Source organism: Globicephala melas, chromosome 7 (assembly GCF_963455315.2).
Source record: "Globicephala melas chromosome 7, mGloMel1.2, whole genome shotgun sequence".
Lineage (NCBI taxonomy): Eukaryota > Metazoa > Chordata > Mammalia > Artiodactyla > Delphinidae > Globicephala > Globicephala melas.
In genome coordinates, this window is record NC_083320.1 from 112,134,660 (window position 1) to 112,155,415 (window position 20,756).

General features: G+C 40.4%; 1 protein-coding gene across 7 annotated transcripts in view; it reads right to left on the reverse strand.

Moving 5' to 3' along the window:
- The window catches only part of OCA2 (OCA2 melanosomal transmembrane protein), a 257,288-nt gene that overhangs the window by 10,745 nt on the left and 225,787 nt on the right, over positions 1-20,756 (reverse strand). For all 7 annotated transcript variants that reach the window (XM_030840343.2, XM_060301520.1, XM_030840342.2 and 4 more), the window contains one exon: positions 13,570-13,663. In XM_030840343.2, the coding sequence (XP_030696203.1) occupies positions 13,570-13,663 (94 nt within the window). The remainder of the gene's footprint in view (positions 1-13,569; positions 13,664-20,756) is intronic.

Sequence of the window (20,756 nt, forward strand, 5' to 3'; positions counted from 1 at the left end):
ATTGGATTGGTTGACATAGGACATTAGATTGAAGGTTCTTTATGAACATTTAAAATGGTCATCAAGAGCACGGCAGAGAATAGTTTTGGAAAGTGTTCTTGTTCTGCCTCTAGATCCATACATTAGTTTTCATGTAGGATTACCCAGACATGCCTAGACAGGCAGCAGCTCTTTGTGTGCACAGCCCAACTTCTAATTCACACCTCTGTAAATGGAAACTGGCCAGGTGGCCTGAGCCAGAGTAGTGACACCTAGGACTTCTTTCTCCCTACCACATGGAACCCATGCCATGTGGGGAACTATCAAAAGCCTGCTAGCATCTTATTAAACTACTGAAACAACCATTGACATCTGAATGGTACGCTCACATTCATAATCTTAAGTGAACCTCAGGACTATCCTGTGAGATGCCATGGGAAATTTGTCATTTAACACAGAGGTAGCTGACTCCCCTATATCTCCTCCCCACCGATGACGGGGCAGGGACAGTCAGATGGATTCCTGCCCCTTGCCAGTGACCAACATGAGTGGGCCAGCCAAAGCTATTTGATGTCAAGGAGACATTGTAAGGTGTCTTCTTGGGGGAGAGGGCAATTCTGGTAATGATTTCCCTTATTTTGAGAAAAAACTTTACAAAAGAGAGTAGTCCTGCTACTTTTTCTGGGTACCATCCATTGTTGTGTGGTGATGAGATTCCTGGAGCTGTTTCCAGCCCGAGTGTGGGGCCAGCTCTAAGTGTCGTTGATGGGTGGCAGAGCATGTAGATGGAGACACCAAGAAGCCCTGAGACACCTCTAGACTTGCTCCACCACTGACTGCCTGTCACAGGAGATACTCTTCCTGTTGCTGACACCATCTTGTTTTGTATCTTCCTTTCCTTATAACCCAAACCATCCTAATCAATATAATAGAAATGTTCAGTGGTTTGCTCATGGTTACAAAGCTTAGCAGATTTGAGATATTGATCAAGGTCTTCTGAATCCAAATCTAGCATTCTTTCCACTATGACAGCTGACACAATCTTTTTCCAATGTTTGTGTAGGACGTGCTGGCTGGCTAGACTTCTTCTCTGTGGCTTCCCTGTACCCCACCTGCTTAGGTACCTTATCCACTCTGCTTGTCTCATTTGGCTGACCAATAAGCCATGGGGCAACCTTTTTGTGAGCCTTTTGGCATAGCTTTTGTCCTCGTGATAAAAATGTATTGGTACCAGTTCTACTCCATGCTTTCTGCTTTGGATGCAGCCATGAAACATCTGTGATGAGAGGGATAGGCCAAGAGAATTGTGGAGACCTGCTTCTAATATTACAAGACATCAAGCTGATGCTTGCCAGCCCTCTGACCCTCAGCTTCTTGTTATATGAGAAGAGATGATTTCCCTGAACGTGTAAGCCTCTGTTAATCAGGTTTCTCTTACCTGTAGCTGAAAGCATTCTTAAAAGAAACAGAGCTCAGTGAGACTTAGTAAGTTAATGTTCTGCTTCCCATGTTACAAGGCCTTCAGGAAACCAAAAGACCTCATGCAAAGGGATGACTGAAAAGCGGATCTGGGGGAAGGAGGTCAGGCTATGCAGAGAGAGTTTAAGCGGAATAGTAGTCCCCACAGTGCCATCCATTCTACTTTCCTGAAAAAGTGGATAGAAATCAAATGAGCAAAGGCTGAGCAAGGGCCGTACATGAGAGAAGTCAGCTTAGCCTTTGCTCATGTCTCTGCCTCATTCACTCTCCAGGGAAAGAGTTTGAGCCACAAAGCTCCTGACTTTACCTTTTTGTCCCCACACAGCCCTCTCACCCCGCCCAAGTCATCACACAGCCAGGGGGACCAGCTGCTACCCCTTCCCTCACTCTGATCCTTGAAGATCTCCCCATTCCTTTCGCTGAATCCAGAAGTGCTCAGGAACAAATTAACCTGCTGAGCCAGTTCACCCTGGCAATGTGAAACATGAAATTGAAAGGGCCTTTCGTTTTCTGGCAAGTGGTCCATTGCCAATGAGGAATTCATACCCACTGCAGCATGATGAGATACTATTGGTCTCAGCAATACCTGCCTGCCATTTTAACTGGGAAAAAAGGAGTATTTTTTTCTTTTCTTTTCTTTTCTTGGTACTCATTATCATTTTTATTATTTTATTTTTAATTTTACTGAAGTATAGTTTATTTACAATACTGTGTTAGTTTCATGTGTATGGCAAAGTGATTTAGTTATATTTTTTCAGATGTTTTTCCATTATAGGTTATTACAGGATATTGAATATTTTTGCCTGTGTTATAAACCCTTGTTGCTTATCTATTTTATGTATAGTAGTTTGTGTCTATTAATCCCATACTCCTAATTTATACTTCCTCCCTTTCCCCTTTAACCATAAGTTTGTTTTCTATGTTTTTTTTTTGTGTGAGTCTATTTTTTGTATATACATTCATTTTATATTATTTTCTAGATTCAACATATAAGTGATATCAAATAATATTTGTATTTCTCTGTCTAACTTAATATGATATTCTCTAGGTCCATCCATGTTGCTGCAAATGGCAATATTTCATTCTTTTTTAGAGCTGAGTAATATACCATTATATGTATATATATCACATCCATGTCTTAGCTATTGTAAATAGTGCTTCTATGAACATTGTGGTGCATGTATCTTTTTGAATTACAGTTTTCATCTTTTCTGGATATATTCTATATATAGATTCTAGGGGTGCAATTGCTGTATCATATGGTAGCTTTACTTTTAGTTTTTAAAGGAATATTGATACAGTTTTCCATACTGACTGTACCAATTTACACTCCCACCAACAGTGTAGGAGGGTTACTTTTCTCCACACCCTTCCCAGCATTTATTATTTGTAGACTTTTTGATGATAGCCATTCTGACTAGTGTGAGGAGATATTTCATTGTGGTTTTGATTTGTATTTCTCTAAAAATTAGCAATATTGGACATCTTTTCATGTGTTCATTGGTCATCTGTATTGGAGACCATGTCTATTTAGGAGAAATGTCTATTTAGGTTTTCAGCCCATTTTTGATTGGGTTGGGGTTTTTTTTGTTATTTATTTATTTAGGCTGCATCAGGTCTTAGTTGCAGCACGTGGGATCTTTTGTTGTGGCATGCAGGCTCTTTGTTGCGGTGCCTGGGCTTTTCTCTAGTTGTGGAGTGCAGGCTTCTCTCTAGTTGTGGCCCACGGGCTCAGTTGCCTCCCAGCATGTGTGATCTTAGTTCCCTGACCAGGGATTGAACCCACATCCCCTGCATTGGAAGGCGAATTCTTAACCACTGGACCACCAGGAAAGTCCCCTGGGTTGTTTTTTTGATATTGAGTTTCTTTTTTTGTTTGTTTATAAATGTACCTTCCTCATTTTATTTTATTTTATTTTTTAACATCCTTATTGGAGTATAAATGCTTTACAATGTTCTGCTGTATAACAAAGTGAATCAACCATAGGTATGCATGTATCCCCATTTCCTCTTGCCTCTCCCTACTACCCTCCCTATCCCACTCCTCTAGGTGGTCACAAAGCACAGAGCTGATCTCTCTGTGCTATGCAGCTGCTTCCCACTAGCTATCTATTTTATATTTGGTAGTGTATACATGTCAATGCCACTCTCTCACTTTATCCCAGCTTACCCTTCCCCCTCCCTGGGTCCTCAAGTCTATCCTCTATGTCTGTATCATTACTCCTGTCCTGCACCTACGTTCTTCAGAGCCTTTTTTTTGTTTTAGATTCCATGTATATGTTTTAGCATATGGTATTTGATTTTCTCTATCTGACTTACTTCACTCTGTATGACAGACTCTAGGTCCATCCACCTCACTACAAATAACTCAATTTAATTTCTTTTTACGGCTGAGTAATAGTCCATTGTATATATGTGCCACATCTTCTTTAGTCATTCATCTGTTGATGGACACTTAGGTTGCTTCCATGTCCTGGCTACTGTAAATAGTGCTGCAGTGAACATTGTGGTACATGATTCTTTTTGAATTATGGTTTTCTCAGGGTATATGCCCAGTAGTGGGATTGCTGGGTCATATGGTAGTTCTATTTTTAGTTTTCTAAGGAACTTCCGTACTGTTCTCCATAGAGGCTATATCAATTTACTTTCCCACCAACAGTGAAAGAGGGTTCCGTTTTCTCCCACCCTCTCCAGCATTTATGGTTCGTAGATTTTTTTGATGATGGCCATTCTGACTGGTGTGAGGTGATACCTCATTGTAGTTTTGATTTGCATTTCTCTAATGATTAGTGATGTTGAGCATCCTTTCATGTGTTTTTTGGCAACATGTATATCTTCTTTGGGGAAAAGTCTATCTAGGTCTTCTGCCCATTTTTGGATTGGGTTGTTTGTTTTTTTGATATTGAGCTGCATGAGCTGCTCCTATATTTTGGAGATTAATCCTTGGCCAGTTGCTTCATTTGCAAATATTTTTTCCCATTCTGAGGCTTGTCTCTTCATCTTATTTATGGTTTCCTTTGCAGTGCAAAAGCCTTTAAGTTTCATTAGGTCCCATTTGTTTATTTTTGTTTTTATTTCCATTTCTCTAGGAGGTGGATCAAAAGGATCTTGCTGTGATTTATGTAAGAGAGTGTAGTGCCTATTTTTTCCTCTAAGAGTTTTATAGTGTCTGCCCTTACATTTAGGTCATTAATCCATTTTGAGTTTATTTTTGTGTATGGTGTTAGGGAGTGTTCTAATTTCATTCTTTTACCTGTAGCTGTCCAGTTTTCCCAGCACCACTTATTGAAGAGGCTGTCTCTTCTCCATTGTATATTCTTGCCTTCTTTATCATAGATAAGGTGATCATATGTGTGTGAGTTTATCTCTGAGCTTTCTATCCTGCTCCATTGATCTATATTTCTGTTTTTGTGCCAGTACCATACTGTCTTGATTACTGTAGCTTTGTAGTATAGTCTGAAGTCAGGGAGCCTGATTACTCCAGCTCCTCTTTTCTTTCTCAAGATTGCTTTGGCTATGCAGGGTCTTTGATGTTTCCATACAAATTGTGAAATTTTTTGTTCTAGTTCTGTGAAAAATGCCATTGGTAGTTTGATAGGGATGGCATTGAATCTGTAGATTGCTTTGGGCAGTATAGTCATTTTCACAATGTTGATTCTTCCAATCCAAGAACATGGTATATCTCTCCATCTATTTGTATCATCTTTAATTTCTTTCATCAGTGTCTTATAATTTTCTGCATACAGGTCTTTTGTCTCCTTAGGTAGGTTTATTCCTAGGTATTTTATTCTTTTTGTTGCAATGGTAAATGGGAGTGTTTCTGTAATTTCTCTTTCAGATTTTTCATCATTAGTGTATAGGAACGCAAGAGACTTCTGTGCATTAATGTTGTATCCAGTTGCTTTGCCAAATTCATTGATTAGCTCTAGTAGTTTTCTGGTAGCATCTTTAGGATTTTCTATGTATAGTATCATGTCAACTGCAAACAGTGACGATTTTACTTCTTTTCCAATTTGGATTCATTTTATTTCTTTTTCTTCTCTGATTGCTGTGGCTAAAACTTTCAAAACTATGTTGAATAATAGTGGTGAGAGTGGGCAGCATTGGATTTTTTCCTGCTCTAGGGGGAAATGGTTTCAGTTTTTCACCACTGAGCACAATGTTGGCTGTGGGTTTGTCATATATGGCCTTCCTTACGTTGAGGTAAGTTCCCTCTATGCCTATGTTTTGGAGGGTTTTTTTTCTTTTATCATAAATGGGTGTTGAAGTATGTCAAAAGGTTTTTCTGCATCTATTGTGATGATCATATAATTTTTCTCCTTCAATTTGCTAATATGGTGTATCACATTGATTGATTTGCTTATATTGAAGAATCCTTGCATTCCTGGGATAAACCCTACTTGATCATGGTGTATGATCCATTTAATGTGTTGTTGGATTCTGTTTGCTAGTATTTTGTTGAGGATTTTTGCATCTATGTTCATCAGTGATATTGGCTTGTAGTTTTCTTTTTTTGTGACATCTTTGTCTGGTTTTGGTATTAGGGTGATGGTGGCCTAATGGAATGGGTTTGGGAGTGTTCCTCCCTCTGCTATATTTTGGAAGAGTTTGAGAAGGATAGGTGTTAGCTCTCTCTAAATGTTTTTTAGAATTCGCCTGTGAAGCCATCTGGTCCTGGGCTTTCGTTGGTTGGAAGATTTTTAATCACAGTCTGAATTTCAGTGCTTGTGATTGGTTTGTTTATATTTTTTATTTCTTCCTGGTTCAGTCTCAGAAGGTTGTGCTTTTCTAAGCATTTGTCCATTTCTTCCAGGTTGTCCATTTTTTTGGCATATAGGTGCTTGTCGTAATCTCTCATGATCCTTTGTATTTCTGCAGTGTCATTTGTTACTTCTCCTTTTTCATTTCTAATTCTATTGATTTGAGTCTTCTTTTATTTCTTGAGGAGTCTTGCTAATGTTTTATCAATTTTGTTTATTTTCTCAAAGAATCAACTTTTAGTTTTATTGATCTTTGCTATTGTTTTTTTCATTTCTTTTTCATTTATTTCTGATCTGATATCTATGATTTCTTGCCTTCTGTTGACTTTTGAGGTTTTTGTTCTTCTTTCTCTAATTGCTTTAGGTGTAAGGTTAGGTTGTTTATTTGAGATGTTTCTTGTTTCCTGAGGTAGGATTGCATTGCTATTAACTTCCCTGTTATAACTGCTTCTGCTGCATCCCATAGGTGTTGGGTCATCTTGTATTCATTGTCATTTGTTTCTAGGTATTTTTTTATTTCCTCTTTGACTTCTTTAATTATCTCTTGGTTTAGTAGTGTATTGTTTACCCTCCATTTGTTTGTATTTTTTACAGATTTTTTCCTGTAATTAATATCTAGTCTCATAGTGTTGTGGTTGGAAAAGATACTTGATATGATTTCAATTTTCTTAAATTTACCAAAGTTTAATTTGTGACCCAAGATATGATCTATCCTGGAGAATATTCGAGGAGCACTTGAGAAGAAAGTGTATTCTCTTGTTTATGGATGGAATGTCCTATAAATATCAATTAAGTCTGTCTTGTTTAATATAGCATTTTAAGGTTTTTTTCCTTATTTATTTTCATTTTGGATGATCTGTCCATTGGTGAAAGTGGGGTGTTAAAGTCCCCTACTATGATTATGTTACTGTCGATTTCCCCTTTTTTGGCTGTTAGTATTTGCCTTATGTATTGAGGTGCTCCTATGTTGGGTGCATAAATATTTACAATTGTTGTATCTTTTTCTTGGACTGATCTTTTGATCATTATGTAATGTCCTTCTAAGTCTCTTGTAATAGTCTTTATTTTAAAGTGTATTTTGTCTGATATGAGAATTGCTACTCCAGCTTTCTTTTTTTTTTTTTTTTTCGGTATGTGGGCCTCTCACTGTTGTGGCCTCTCCCTTTGTGGAGCACAGGCTCCAGACACGCAGACTCAGCAGTCATGGCTCACAGGCCCAGCCGCTCCACAGCATGTGGGATCGTCCCAGACTGGGACATGAACCCGTGTCCCCTGCATCAGCAGGCGGACTCTCAACCACTGTGCCACCAGGGAAGCCCTCCAGCTTTCTTTTGATTTCCATTTGCATGGAATATCTCTTTCCATCCCCTCACTTTTGGTCTGTATGTGTCCCTAGGTCTGAAGTATGTCTCTGGTAGGCAGCATATATATGGGTCTTGTCTTTGTATCCATTCATCCAGTCTACATCTTTTGGTTGGAACATTTATTCCATTTACCTCTAAGGTAGTTATCAATATGTATGTTCCTATTACCATTTTCTTAATTGTTTGGGGTTTGTTATTGTAGGTCTTTTCCTTCTCTTGTGTTTCCTGCCTAAAGAAGTTCCTTTAGCATTTGTTGTAAAGCTGGTTTGGTGGTGCTGAATTCTCTTAGCTTTTTCTTTTCTGTAAAGGTTTTAATTTCTCCATCAAATCGGGATGAGATCCTTGCTGGATAGAGTAATATTGGTTGCAGGTTTCTCCCTGTCATCACTTTAAATATGTCCTGCCAATCCCTTCTGGCTTGCAGAGTTTCTACTGAAAGATCAGCTTTTAACCTTAAGGGCTTTCTCTTGTTTGTTAATTGTTGCTTTTCCCTTGGTGCTTTTAATATTTTTTCTCTTATTTAATTTTTGATAGTTTGATTAGTATATGTCTAGTCATGTGTCTCCTTGGATTTATCCTGTATGGGACTCTGTGCACTTCCTGGACTTGATTGACTATTTCCTTACCCATATTAGGGAATTTTTCAGCTATAATCTCTTCAAATATTTTCTCAGTCCCGTTTTCTTTCTCTTCTTCTTCTGGAACCCCTATAGTTTGAATGTTGGTGTGTTTAATGTTGTCCCAGAGGTCTCTGAGACTGTCTTCAGTTCTTTTCATTGTTTTTTCTATATTCTGCTCTGCAGTAGTTATTTCCACTATTTTATATTCCAGGTCACTTATCCATTCTTCTGCCTCAGTTATTCTGCTATTAATTCCTTCTAGAGAATTTTAAATTTCATTTATTATGTTGTTCATCATTGTTTGTTTGCTCTTTAGTTCTTCTAGGTCCTTGTTAAAAGTTTATTGTATTTTCTCCATTCTATTTCCAAGATTTGGGATAATCTTTAATCTCATTACTCTGAATTCTTTTTCAGGTAGACTGCCTATTTCCTCTTCATTTGTTTGGTCTGGTAAGGTTTTTGCCTTGCTCCTTCATCTGCTGTGTATTTCTCTGTCTTCTCATTTTGCTTAACTTATTGTATTTGGGGTCTCCTTTTCACAGGCTTCCTGTTTGTAGTTCCTGTTGTTTTTGGTGTCTGCTCTCAGTGAGTAAGGTGGATTCAGTGTGTTCTGTAGGCTTCCTGATGGTGGGGACTGGTGCCTGTGTTCTGGTGGATGAGGCTGGATCTTCTCTTTCTGGCGGGAAGGACCACATCCAGTCATGTGTTTTGGGGTGTCTCTGAACTTATTATGATTTTAGGCAGCCTCTCTGCTAATGGGTGGGCTTATGTTCCTGTCTTTCTAGTTGTTTGCCATAGGGTGTCCAGCACTGTAGCTTGCTTGTCATTGAGTGGAGCTGGGTCTTAGCGTTGAGATAGAGGTCTCTGGGAGAGTTTTCACCATTTGATATTACATGGGGCTGGGAGGTCTCTGGTGGACCAATGTCCTGTACTCAGCTCTCCCTCCTCTGAGGCTCAGGTCTGACACCCAGCCCGAGCACCAAGACTCTGTCAGCCACTCAGCTCAGAAGAAAAGGGAAAAAAAGAAAGAAAAAAGGAAAGAAAGAAAGAAGAAAGAAAAAGAAAGAAAGAGAGAAAGGAAGAAAGAAAAAAGAAAGGAAGGAAGGAAGGAGGGAAGGGAGGAAAAGAATGTTATTAAAATAAAAAAATTATCAAAAAGTAAATAATTATCAAAAGTAATTTAAAGAAAGAGAGAAGGAAATAAGAAAGCAACCAAACCAAAAAACAAATCCATCAATGATAACAAGCACTAAAAACTATACTAAAAAAAACAAAAACAAAAAAGGACAGTCAGAATCCTAGGACAAATGACAAAAGCAAAGCTATATAGACAAAATCACAGAAAGAAGCATACACACTCACAAAAAGAGAAAAAGGAAAAAAGACATATATATTTATATAAAGGAAGGGAGCAACCAAATCAATAAACAAATCTACCAATGGTAATAAGCTCTATATACTAAACTAAGATAAACATAAAACCAGGAACAAGTTAGATGCAGAAAGTAAACCCCAAGTCTACAGTTGCTCCCAAAGTCCACCACCTCAATTTTGGGATGATTCGTTGTCTATTCAGGTATTCCACAGATGCAGGGTACATCAAGTTGACTGTGAAGAGTTAATCCGCTGCTCCTGAGGCTACTGGGAGAAATGCCCCTTTCTCTTCTTTTGTTTGCAGAGTTCCTGGGGCTCAGCATTGGACTTGGCCCCACCTCAGCCTGTAGGTCACCTGAGGGTGTCTTTTGGGAAGTCTGAGGTCTTCTGCCAGCGTGCAGTAGGTGTTCTGTAGGAGTTGTTCCACATGTAGATGTAGTTTTGATGTACTTGTGGAGAGGAAGGTGATCTTCACGTCCCACTCCTCTGCCATCTTGAAGGACTCTCCTCCAGATTGGCTTTTCTTCACTCCACATAATTCTCTGGAAATTCATCCATGTTGTCACTTGTATCAGTAGCTCATTTATTTTTTATTGCTGAGTAGCTTTCCCTGGTATGGATGTATTGTATCACAGTTTGTTTAAACATTTATTATTGAAGGACATCATATTTGTTTCTACTTTTTGGCTATTATACATAAAGCTTCCATAAACATTTTTGTACAGGTTTGGGCATGAACATAAGTTTTTATTTTTCTAGAATAAATTCCTAGAAATGTAATTGCTGAGTTTTATGGCAGGTGCACGTTTAGTTTTTTAAGACATTGCCAAACTGTTTTCCAGAGTGATGGCCATTTTACATTTCCAACAACAATGTCTGAGTGATCCATTTTTTCCACATTCTGGTCAACATTTGGTGTTTTTGCTATTTTTTATTTTAGCCATTCTTATATGTGTGTGATGATATCTTATCATGGTTTTAAGATTTTTTTTTTGATGTGGACCATTTATAAAGTCTTTATTGAATTTGTTGCAATATTGCTTCTCTTTTATGTTTTGGTTGTTTGGCTGCCAGGCATGTGGGATATTAGGTTCCTGACCAGGAATCAAACCTGCACCCCCCTGCCATTGGAAGGCAAAGTCTTAACCACTGGACTGCCAAGGAATTCCCTTATCATGGTTTTAATTTGCATTTTCTTAATGGTTAATAATGCTGAACATCTTTTCATGTGCTTATTTACAATTTGTATGTCCTCCATTCCATATGTATATTTATAAATTCTATAGACATAGATATAAACAAAAAATCTTACTAAGATTTTGGTAGGAATTACATTAAACCTAAATATTAATTTGGGGACAGTTTACATCTTTACTATGTGGAGACTTCCAATCCATGAACACTGTATGTCTTCCCAATTATTTGGATCTTCATTAATTTCTTTTATAAGCATATTGTAATTTCAGCTTCAGTATTTAATTTTTTGAGTGATTCTAAATAGTATTGTATATTTAATTGTGGTATCCATGTGTTCATTGCTAAAATTGATTTTTGTATGTCTATCTTGTATCCAGTGACCTTGCTGAGCTCACATATTAGTTATATGGTTTTCTGATTTTTTAAAAAATAGATTCCTTGATATCCACCAAGACAATCATGTCATCTATAGTAGGAACCATTTTATTTCTTCCTTTCTAATCTGTATACCTTTTATTTCCTTTTCTTGCCTTATTGCACTAGGTAGATTTTCCAGCACTATGCTGAATAAGAGAGGTGAGAGCAGACATCCTTGCCTTGTTCCCAATCTTAGGGGACAAACATTCAGTATTTCAACAGTAAGTATGAGGTTATCTGCAGGGTTTTTGTAGGTGTTCTTTACAAAGGTAGTGGTATGCTGAACAATTTATGTAAAGAACTACTGAGACAAAAGTATAATATTTGCACATACACACACACACTGAAGAGCGCATCCCCATTTGTGCCTGGCTGTCAGTGCAGGGCATGGAGCCAATCTAATCTGTTGCTGAGCTGGACCTGGCTTTGTTTCACCTTAAGTTGAATTCAATTTCCCACCAGCTGCAAATGTTTTGAGGGTGGGATGAGGAGTTCTCTGAAACAGAGATATGAGCAAAGGAAGATTATGGGTTTCTGGTTATATAGCTGAGTTATCAATTTTCTAACAGGTTTATAACCTGCTGATTGCTGAAGATTCTCTCTGAAGTTCTGTCCTGGCTGTCCACCCTTCAAAAGGTGGCTCTCTGCCCTGTCCCCTCTTCAGTGTAGTCTGCAAAGGCCCAGCATGTCTCTGAAGCTTTTCTCTCATTGGTTCTGCAGCATAACCCACTTCACTGCACACTCTACAAAGGCACTAAGAGATTTCACTTAGCTTTTCTGTTCTTCAGGAACCATCTAGAAAATGTCCCATCCCCAACTAACTAAAAATTGGCTTTGATTTCTTTTGAAGCTGTTACTAGCTTTGTAATGTACCATGTATTTGCTTTCTCTCCTTCACTGCCTTACCTCACTTCCTCCCTCAGTCTTCCTGCCTTAGGAGTGCATGTCCCAATAAATCTTCAGCATGCAAACTTGCCTCAACCTCTGCCTTCTAGGACACCCAGGCTAAGGCAGATTTTTCTTAAGACTTATTTGAATTGTTCTTAGCTCTTAGTAAAAAGAGCAACCAAAAGGTACTGAGAGCAGACCAGGAAAGACTTTTTGTTTCAAACTATTTAGTGAGTCACACCCAATTTATAGAACAAATCTCCTCCATATTCATTCTACATGTTCTGGGAGAATCTGAACTAGCCCAGGAGGCTTCTCATCCTTTGAGACCCAGCTCAAAACTTCCCCTCTGGAGAGTCATTCCTGACTTTCCCCCAGTCTCCCTGGTACCCCCTGAGCACTCTATGCACGTGGCAATGAGAGGATACGTTTATGTTATAATCTTAGGTTAGGTGACTGTCTCCCCACTCTGAAGGACAATGCCAGGGTATAGAAGATACTCAATAAGGTCTAATGAACAAAATTCCACACAGAGGACACATTTCCAGGTGTCTTTGGATTCTGTCTCTACCACTGATATTAAATGTAGCTTGAACACAGTTATTGCTTTCCCTGGGGCTGATCTCAGATGGGGGCCATTTTAACAACCCTGCACTCAGAACGTGAGGCCTCAGTTGCTGGATTAGGTGAATTAGCTCTCCAGAAATCACAGAAACTTCACTGAATGACATTAATCTCCCTTTACAAACAAGAAGATAAACTAAAAAGAAGGCTGTTGATCTAATAGTTGAGACAAATCAAAGAACAGAGAAAGACTATCTAAGAATATCTGAATGTAAAAATAAAAACTTAAAAGGTATCTAGTGTGTTTATCTAAGATTCTCACAATCCTCTTGTATTCCCAAGGGTGATTAGGCCTCCTTCCGAATACAATCACGTCCAAAGCCTTTGTGTTTACTCACCAGAGGTTAGTCTCTCCCAACATTTTTCTAATTGGCTTTTCAATGACTCCACAGGACAACATACTCCTCCAGCCAAAAAGAATTTTTAAAAATCTTTCTTCTTACTCTTAGGTTAGAGTCTCTACTTCTTAGCTTACTCATTCATCACTTCACCCCCCAACACACACTCCTTAAAAAGGGAATAAGAAGTTGCCACTGAGGATGGTTTCTGATTCAATATCTGTTTCTAAACTTAAGCCACATCTGCATTCAGTGTGGGAGCAGGTTAACTTTGAGATGTCATAATGATCATCCTCAGGCCACACACTTAGAATGTCAGGGGCAGTTCTGCATAAAGTGAGAAGTGACAGGCCTTGCAGAGGAACTGAGTATGCCTAGAACTGCTCCAGTCAAAGGTGAAGATGGTTTCCACTCAGGAAATCATCTGGACTATTCTTAATTTACTTTCAATTTGGCATGCATTAATTATCACTTCAGGCTCACCACAGTGTCAGGGGGCCCTCCCTCAAATGCATTAATACCCCCTTACCTCCCAGGCAGGCGCCGAAGGCAAGGGCATACATGAGTGGTGGCACAGGCAGGCTGACCTCAGGGTCTCTGCTCAGATTCAGGAGCACAGGAATCTGTGGAGGAAAAGGACACTGATATCAGGTCCATGGAAGGCCAGAGGAGTTTCCCATTCTATGACCAACTTGCAAAATCCAAAGCACTTTTTTAGCAGTCAAACTGTATGGAGCACAGGATGTTCAAAAGGAAACAAAAGCAATCTTTGGAATCCACAAAACCTTGAGTTTGAGACCATCAGTGAGTCTTTGTTTCCAGCCACATGACCGATTGGTCCCCCTTCTCCTCAGCTCCTTCTCCAGCTGCTGCTGTGGATTCCTAAATGGGGTGAAGTCGCATAGAATCTAACACAGTGTTTGGGACCACAACCATCTAACCAGCATTTATTAGCCCTGCAGTGGATCAAGTCCTACACTAACTCCATGTGTACATCATCTTATTTAATCCTCAAGCTTCCTCCAGGTGTGTATGTTATATCTTCAATTGATAGATAAGGACATCGAGACATGGAGAGACACAGATCTTGTAAGTGGCTAAGCCAGAATCAGTTCTCTGATTCCAAACTGCATGCAGGTAAACCGGTGCTAAACCATTTCTCACCACTGCCTCTGTGCAGTCACCCCACACCTGCTGATGTTCATGATGTAACAAGCATCAGATTCAATGACTAGGAAGTAGTATTCTCTAGTAAATCATGGCAACATCCAGAGCATCTTTCTAATAGGGATAAATTTCACATTATAGTAATTAGTGAAACACGTAGCAGTTGTGATGGTTCTGTGTGAAATTTGTGTTCCCAAAACATGCCCCCTTGTGGCTCATGTTGCTAATGAAGGACAGAAGGAGATGTATTCATTGGACCTGCTTCCAGCACTCTCAGGAGATGTTAGTCCATGTTACCACTGTTAGGTACCTCAGAGCAGCCCATTAGAGGTTAAGGAGGGACCCCTGGACCTTCTGCCTTGGAGCAGTTGCCTTGTGTGAACCTCTGTAAAGAGCAGGAAGAGGAGGGCTCCAACAGTAACCCATCTGGAAAGGACTACCCAAAATCACAGACAGAAAGATAAAAACAATGTGGAGATATGTAAATGACATGTGATTTCATTTGCTATAGAGAATTAGGGGACAACAGAGCTACACTCTACTGGACACCAGGTTTCCTGATGTCATAAAAGCAACACCTCGTTGCTTATTTGGGAAGACTGGATCACTCCCCATCCTTTTATCTCTGCAACAGGACTTCACTTGCATGCCTTCTGCAGTGGTCTCCAGTGAAACAGACAGATCTACTTCCCTACCCCACTGACTCTGGCCTTGGCCAGTGGCTTGTTTGACCAGTGGGTGGACTAGACAGAAGCACCCCATGTTACTGTAAGCCTCTCTGAAGCTTCAGGTTCGGCTATGAGAAGAGCAAATCCCAGGAAGTATTGCCACCTCTTGGTGTCCCCAGAGGGAGGACATGTGGAAGAGCCCCATAAGCGCCAGCAGAGCCCTGACCAATGGGCTGTGGCCAATCCACAGACCTATGCACCTACGGTACACACTCCTCTTCTAGTCCTGCCAAAAGCTCTCCAGAGTTGCCTTGTGGGGTCTGAGAAAGAGCCCTTCCTATTAGCTGGGTCCAAGGAGAATTTCAATTCACTTTTTCATTCTCGGTAGCCCCAAATATTTACTGGAAGAAAAATGAGTAACATCCTGGGAAGTCTACTTCACAAAGAAACAGAAATTCCCGTCAGAAGGGTCCCCTGAGCAGTCCCCATGGCAAATTTCAATCCTTGCTTCTGTTGTCTCATGATGAACCCAATTATTGTCACAGAGGAAATTTCAGACTTGAAGTCTTGGTTCTTTGGAGAAACGAGCAAAGCAGGGCTTCTCCCAGCACCTAGTCATCAATGAGCAGAGCAAACACACACACACTGTGGCCACCAGGCACCATACACACCAAGCAGCATGCTGTCATAAAAGGCCAACCTCCACCCTAAAGGGCTTCTTGTGCTAGTTGGCTCGAAGAAACAGACTTGGAACAACTAAGCACAGGATGCTGGGCCCTTGTCAGGGGTACTGAGGTGTAAAAGTTGGAAGGGGTCCTTGACCCTAGTGCTACTAAAAATCAAGACAACTATTCCTGTGCACATGTTCCAAACCATATAGTTACAAGTAACAGATTCTGTTATAGGCTGATGGCTGCAGAAAGATATCCACCAAAAAAAGCCCTGGGAGAGGTCTAGAGTCCTCTGAAGAAACGTCAGCAACATAGTGGAACAAAAAACTTGAGAATAACCACACAAAAGCAAAGGAAAACAGCACTGGTCAGGTCCCCACTCCACACCCTACAAGAATGGGTTGTTGTCTCACTGGCTTCATACCAGGTCCCAGAAAGCTTCATTTTGCCTGCATCATCCCATTCCCCAAGCCAACACTGCTCAGCACCAAGTGGGAACTTCCTATTTAGAAATAATTCCCCTCACTGGGAAACAGAAAGCAGGATGAGCAAACCTACTTCCCCAGCCTTTCAGGGAACTGCACAAAGGACCCACTTTTGTTTCACCCCAGCCAGAAACTGTCAAACCTGAGTTGTATAGCAGTTAAGAACAAGGAAGAAAAGCAGGGGCTACCAGTGTCAGCATCACACTAGGAGTTACTATGGTTTCCAGCGACCTACTCTATAGATGATTCTGGTAGCTTTCCCCACTGAAGAAACCAATGACCAGCACAGCTGCTGCATACCTCCTGAATATTTTACTGGTTTATGCCCCACAAGTATTTGTGTTCACTGACACAAGCCATCTGAGTCCCTTCCCAATCCCTCATGCAAGGCCCCACCATAGCCTGGGACCAGGACCAGTAGCCAGCCCACAACAGCAGCTGTGAAAATGAAAGATACCAGCCTAGAATCCTGCAGGTGACCACCCCATGGTAGCTCCTCCAGCTGTGCTCTTATGCACCACTGAACTGACACCAGTCACTGACTTCGACTTGCCATTCCTGTGGCAAGATCTTGCAGTCACAGGACTGTACCACAATAGCCAAGGCCCTCAGTTGCTTGTGGGCCCTGGTTCAGCTCTATGTCTTGTCACTGGCTTATACTACTCTGCTCACCTCCAACTGTAGCTAACCCCTCCAACTGTACACCTGCATGACCCCAGTCTGACTCCCAAAACTAGTCTCCACTGCCATGTACCCATGGCAAGAACCAGCAGCTATGGAAGTATGCACCAAGAGCAGGGCCCCTGCAGCTTCCAGTGCAACTACAGGTGGCCTCAGTCCTTGCTGCTTCACCAGAACCCCATCAGTATATGCATGTTTGTAATTGGCCCTTGCCACCACACAGACACCTGCTGCTGGCCCCTGCAGCCAAGTGTATGTACACCACCAGCTCTGATAACCACTTTTATCAACCTGGTCCCTAGCTGCAGGAAGTGGAGGCACCACTGAGGACCACAACAGTCCTTGCAGTCTCTGTGGACCATCCACACCACTCACCAAGGACCACACAGTATCAGTGATGTGGACTCCATCATGCTGAGCCAACAAATCACCATGCACCCTGGAACTAGAGCTTCCACATGCCCTCACAATTGGTGCCCTGGGCTCAGGTCATGGTACTCTCAAGCATGTCCCCAACTGCAGGTGAAGATATTTTCCATATAGTCTGGAAGAGATGGCTGCTTCTCCACATGTGCAGATACTTGTGCCAGGCTACAGGGAACAAGAAGAATCAGGGAAACATGACTCAACCAAAGAAAGAGTGTAAACTTCCAATGATTGACCCCAAATAAATGGAGATTCAGGAATTGTCAGGCACAGAATTCAAAATAATTGTTCTAAAGATGCTCAGAGAGCTACAAGAGAACTCAAGTAAACAATTTAGAAAAAATAGGAAAACAAAACAAGAACAAAATGAGAAGTTCAACAAAGAGACAGAAAACATTAAAAAGAACCAAACAGAAATTTTGGAGCTGAAGAATACAAGGACAGAACTGAAAAATTCAATAGAGAGCTTCAACAGCAGACTGGATTAAGCAGAAGAATCAGTGAGCTCAAAGACAAGTCATTTGAAATTATCCAATCAGAGGAGCAAAAAGAAAAGAGAATGAAGAGAAATGAAGAAAGCCTACAGAAGAAAACCTATGTATCATTGTAGTCCCAGAAGGGGAAGAGAGGAAAGGGGGCAGAAAACTTACTTAAAAGAAATAATGGCTAAAAGCTCCCAAATCTGGGGGAAGATTTTGATAATCCAAGTTCATGAAGCTAATAAATCACCCCAAAATTTCAATCTAAAATATTCTTCTCTAAGGCACATTATAATAAAAGTGTCTAAAATCAAAGACAAAAAGAGAATTTTAAAAGCAGCAAGAGAAAATAAATTTCTCTCATATAAAGGAATCCCCCACAAGGCTATCAGTGGATTTCTCAGTAGAAACCTTAACAATTCACAAGAGAATGGGATGATATATTCAAAGTGCTGGAAGAAAAAAACCTGCCAACCAAAAACACTTTACCTAGCAAAGCTGTCCTTCAGAAATGAAGGAAAGATAAAGACTTTCCCAAACAAACAGAAGCTGAGGGAGTTCATTACCACTACACCAGCCTTGCAAGAAATACTGAAGAAAATTCTTCAAGTTGAAATGAAAACATGCTAATTAATAACATGAAAAAAGGAAAGTATAAAATTTACTGGTAAGTATACAGTCAAATTCAGAATACTCTAACACTGTAATGGTGATGTGTGAATCACTTAATCCTAGTATAAAGGTTAAAAGATGAAAGTATTAAAATATCTATAGTTACAGTAACTTGTTAGTGAAAACACAAGATTAAAAGATGTACATCGTGACACCAAAAACATTAAATGTAGTGTGAAGTAAAATATTAGATTTTCAATATGCAATTAAAGTTGAGTCATTAGTTAAAATAGACTGTTATATTTTATTAAGGCTTCAGGTTAACCACACTACAAAAACCTATAGCATATACACACAAGATAAAGAGAAGAGAATGAAAACATACCACTACAGAAGATTATCAATTTACAAAGGAAGACAACAAGAAAGATACAAAGGAACTACAAAATAGCCAGAAAACAACAATTAAAAGACAGCAATAGTAAGTCCTTACCTATCAACAATTACTTTAATGTAAATGGATTAAATTCTGTAATCAAAAGGCACAGAGTGGCTGAATGGATTTAAAAAAAGAAAAACAAAAAAATGAGAAAAAACAAGCCCCAACTATATGCTGCCACAGGACACACATAAGCTCAAAGTGGAGTGATGGAAAAAGATATTCCATGCAAATGAAAACCAAAAGAGAGCAGAAGTAGATTTTTTATGTCAGAAAAAATAGACTTTAAGTCAAAAACTGTTGAGACCAAAAAAGTCACTATATAATAATAAAGGAGTCAATTCATTGATAGCTTTTACAATTGTGAATATATGTGCATCATACATCAGAGCACCTAACTATATTAAGCAACTATTAACAGATCAGTGGATTTCAATGCCCTATGTAAAGAAATATCATCCAGACAGAAAATCAATGAAGAAATATTGGGTTTAAACTACACTTTAAAATAAATAGTCCTAACAGTCATATACAGAGCATTCCATCCAATAGCAGCAAAATGCACATTCTTCACAAGCACACACTGAGCATTCTCCAAGATAGATCATACGTTAAGTCACAAAATGAGTCTTAAGAAATTTAAGAAGAAAGAAATCATATCAATGATCTTTTACAATTACAATGGTGTGAAACTAGACATCAATAACAAGAAGAAAGTTGGACAACTCACAAATGTATGGAAATGAAACCACATGCTCCTGAAGAATCAGTGGGTCAAAGAAGAAATCAAAAGGGAAATCAAAAAAATATCTAGACAGACCTTCAAGATGGTGGAGGAGTAAGACGTGGAGATCATCTTCCTCCCCACAAATACATCATAAATACACCTACATGTGGAACAACTCCTACAGAACATCTACTGAATGCTGGCAGAAGACCTCAGACAACCCAAAAGGCAAGGAACTCCCCAATGTACCTGGGTAGGGCAAAAGAAAAAAGAAAAAACAGAGACAAAAGAATAGGGATAGGACCTGCACCTCTGGGAGGGAGCTGTGAAGGAGGAAAAGTTTCCACACACTAGAAAACCCCTTCACTGATGGAGACGGGGGTGGCAGGGGGGAAGCTTCAGAGCCATGTAGGAGAGCACAGCAATAAGGGTGCAGAGGGCAAAGTGAAGAGGTCCCCACAAGGAGGATTTGTGGTGAACAGCAATCACCAGCCTGAGACATTTGTCTGCTCACCCACTGAGGCAAATGGGGGCTGGGAGCTGAGGCTCGGGATTCAGAGGTCAGATCCCAGGGAGAGGACTGGGGTTGGCTGTGTGAACACAGCCTAAATGGGGCTAGTGCACCACAGCTATCCAGGAGGGAGTCTGGGAAAAAGTCTGGAACTGCCTAAGAGGCAAAGGACCATTTTTTCAGGGTGTGTGAGGAGAGCAGATTCAGAACAATGCCTAAATGAGCTCCAGAGATGGGTGAGAGATGGGGGTATCAGCATGGACACCAGAGATGGGCATGAAACACTAAGGCTGCTGCTGCAGCCACCAAGAATCCTGTGTTCAAGCACAGGTCACTATCCACACTTTCCCTCCCAGGAGCCTGTGCAGCCTGCCACTGCCAGGGTCCCGTGATCCATGGACAACTTCCCTGGGAGAACACACGGCACACCTCAGGCTGTTGCAATGTCACACCAGCCTCTGCCACCGCAGGCTCACACTGCATTCTGTACCGCTACCTCCCCCCAGCCTCAGTGAGCCAGAGCCCCATAACAAGCTGCTACTTTAACTCCACCATGTCTGGGCAGGGAACAGACGCCCTCAGGCAATGTACACACAGAGGTGGAGCAAAATCCAAAGCTGAACCCCAGGAGCTCTGCGAACAAAGAAGAGAAAGGGAAATTTCTCCCAGAAGCCTCAGGAGCAGCAGATTAAATCTCCACAATCAACTTGATATATGCTGCATCTCTGGAATACATGAATAGATGACGAATCATCCCAAAATTGAGGTGGTGGACTTTGGGAGCAACTGTAGACCCGGAGTTTGCTTTCTGCATCTAATTTGTTTTTGGTTTTATGTTTATCTTAGTTTA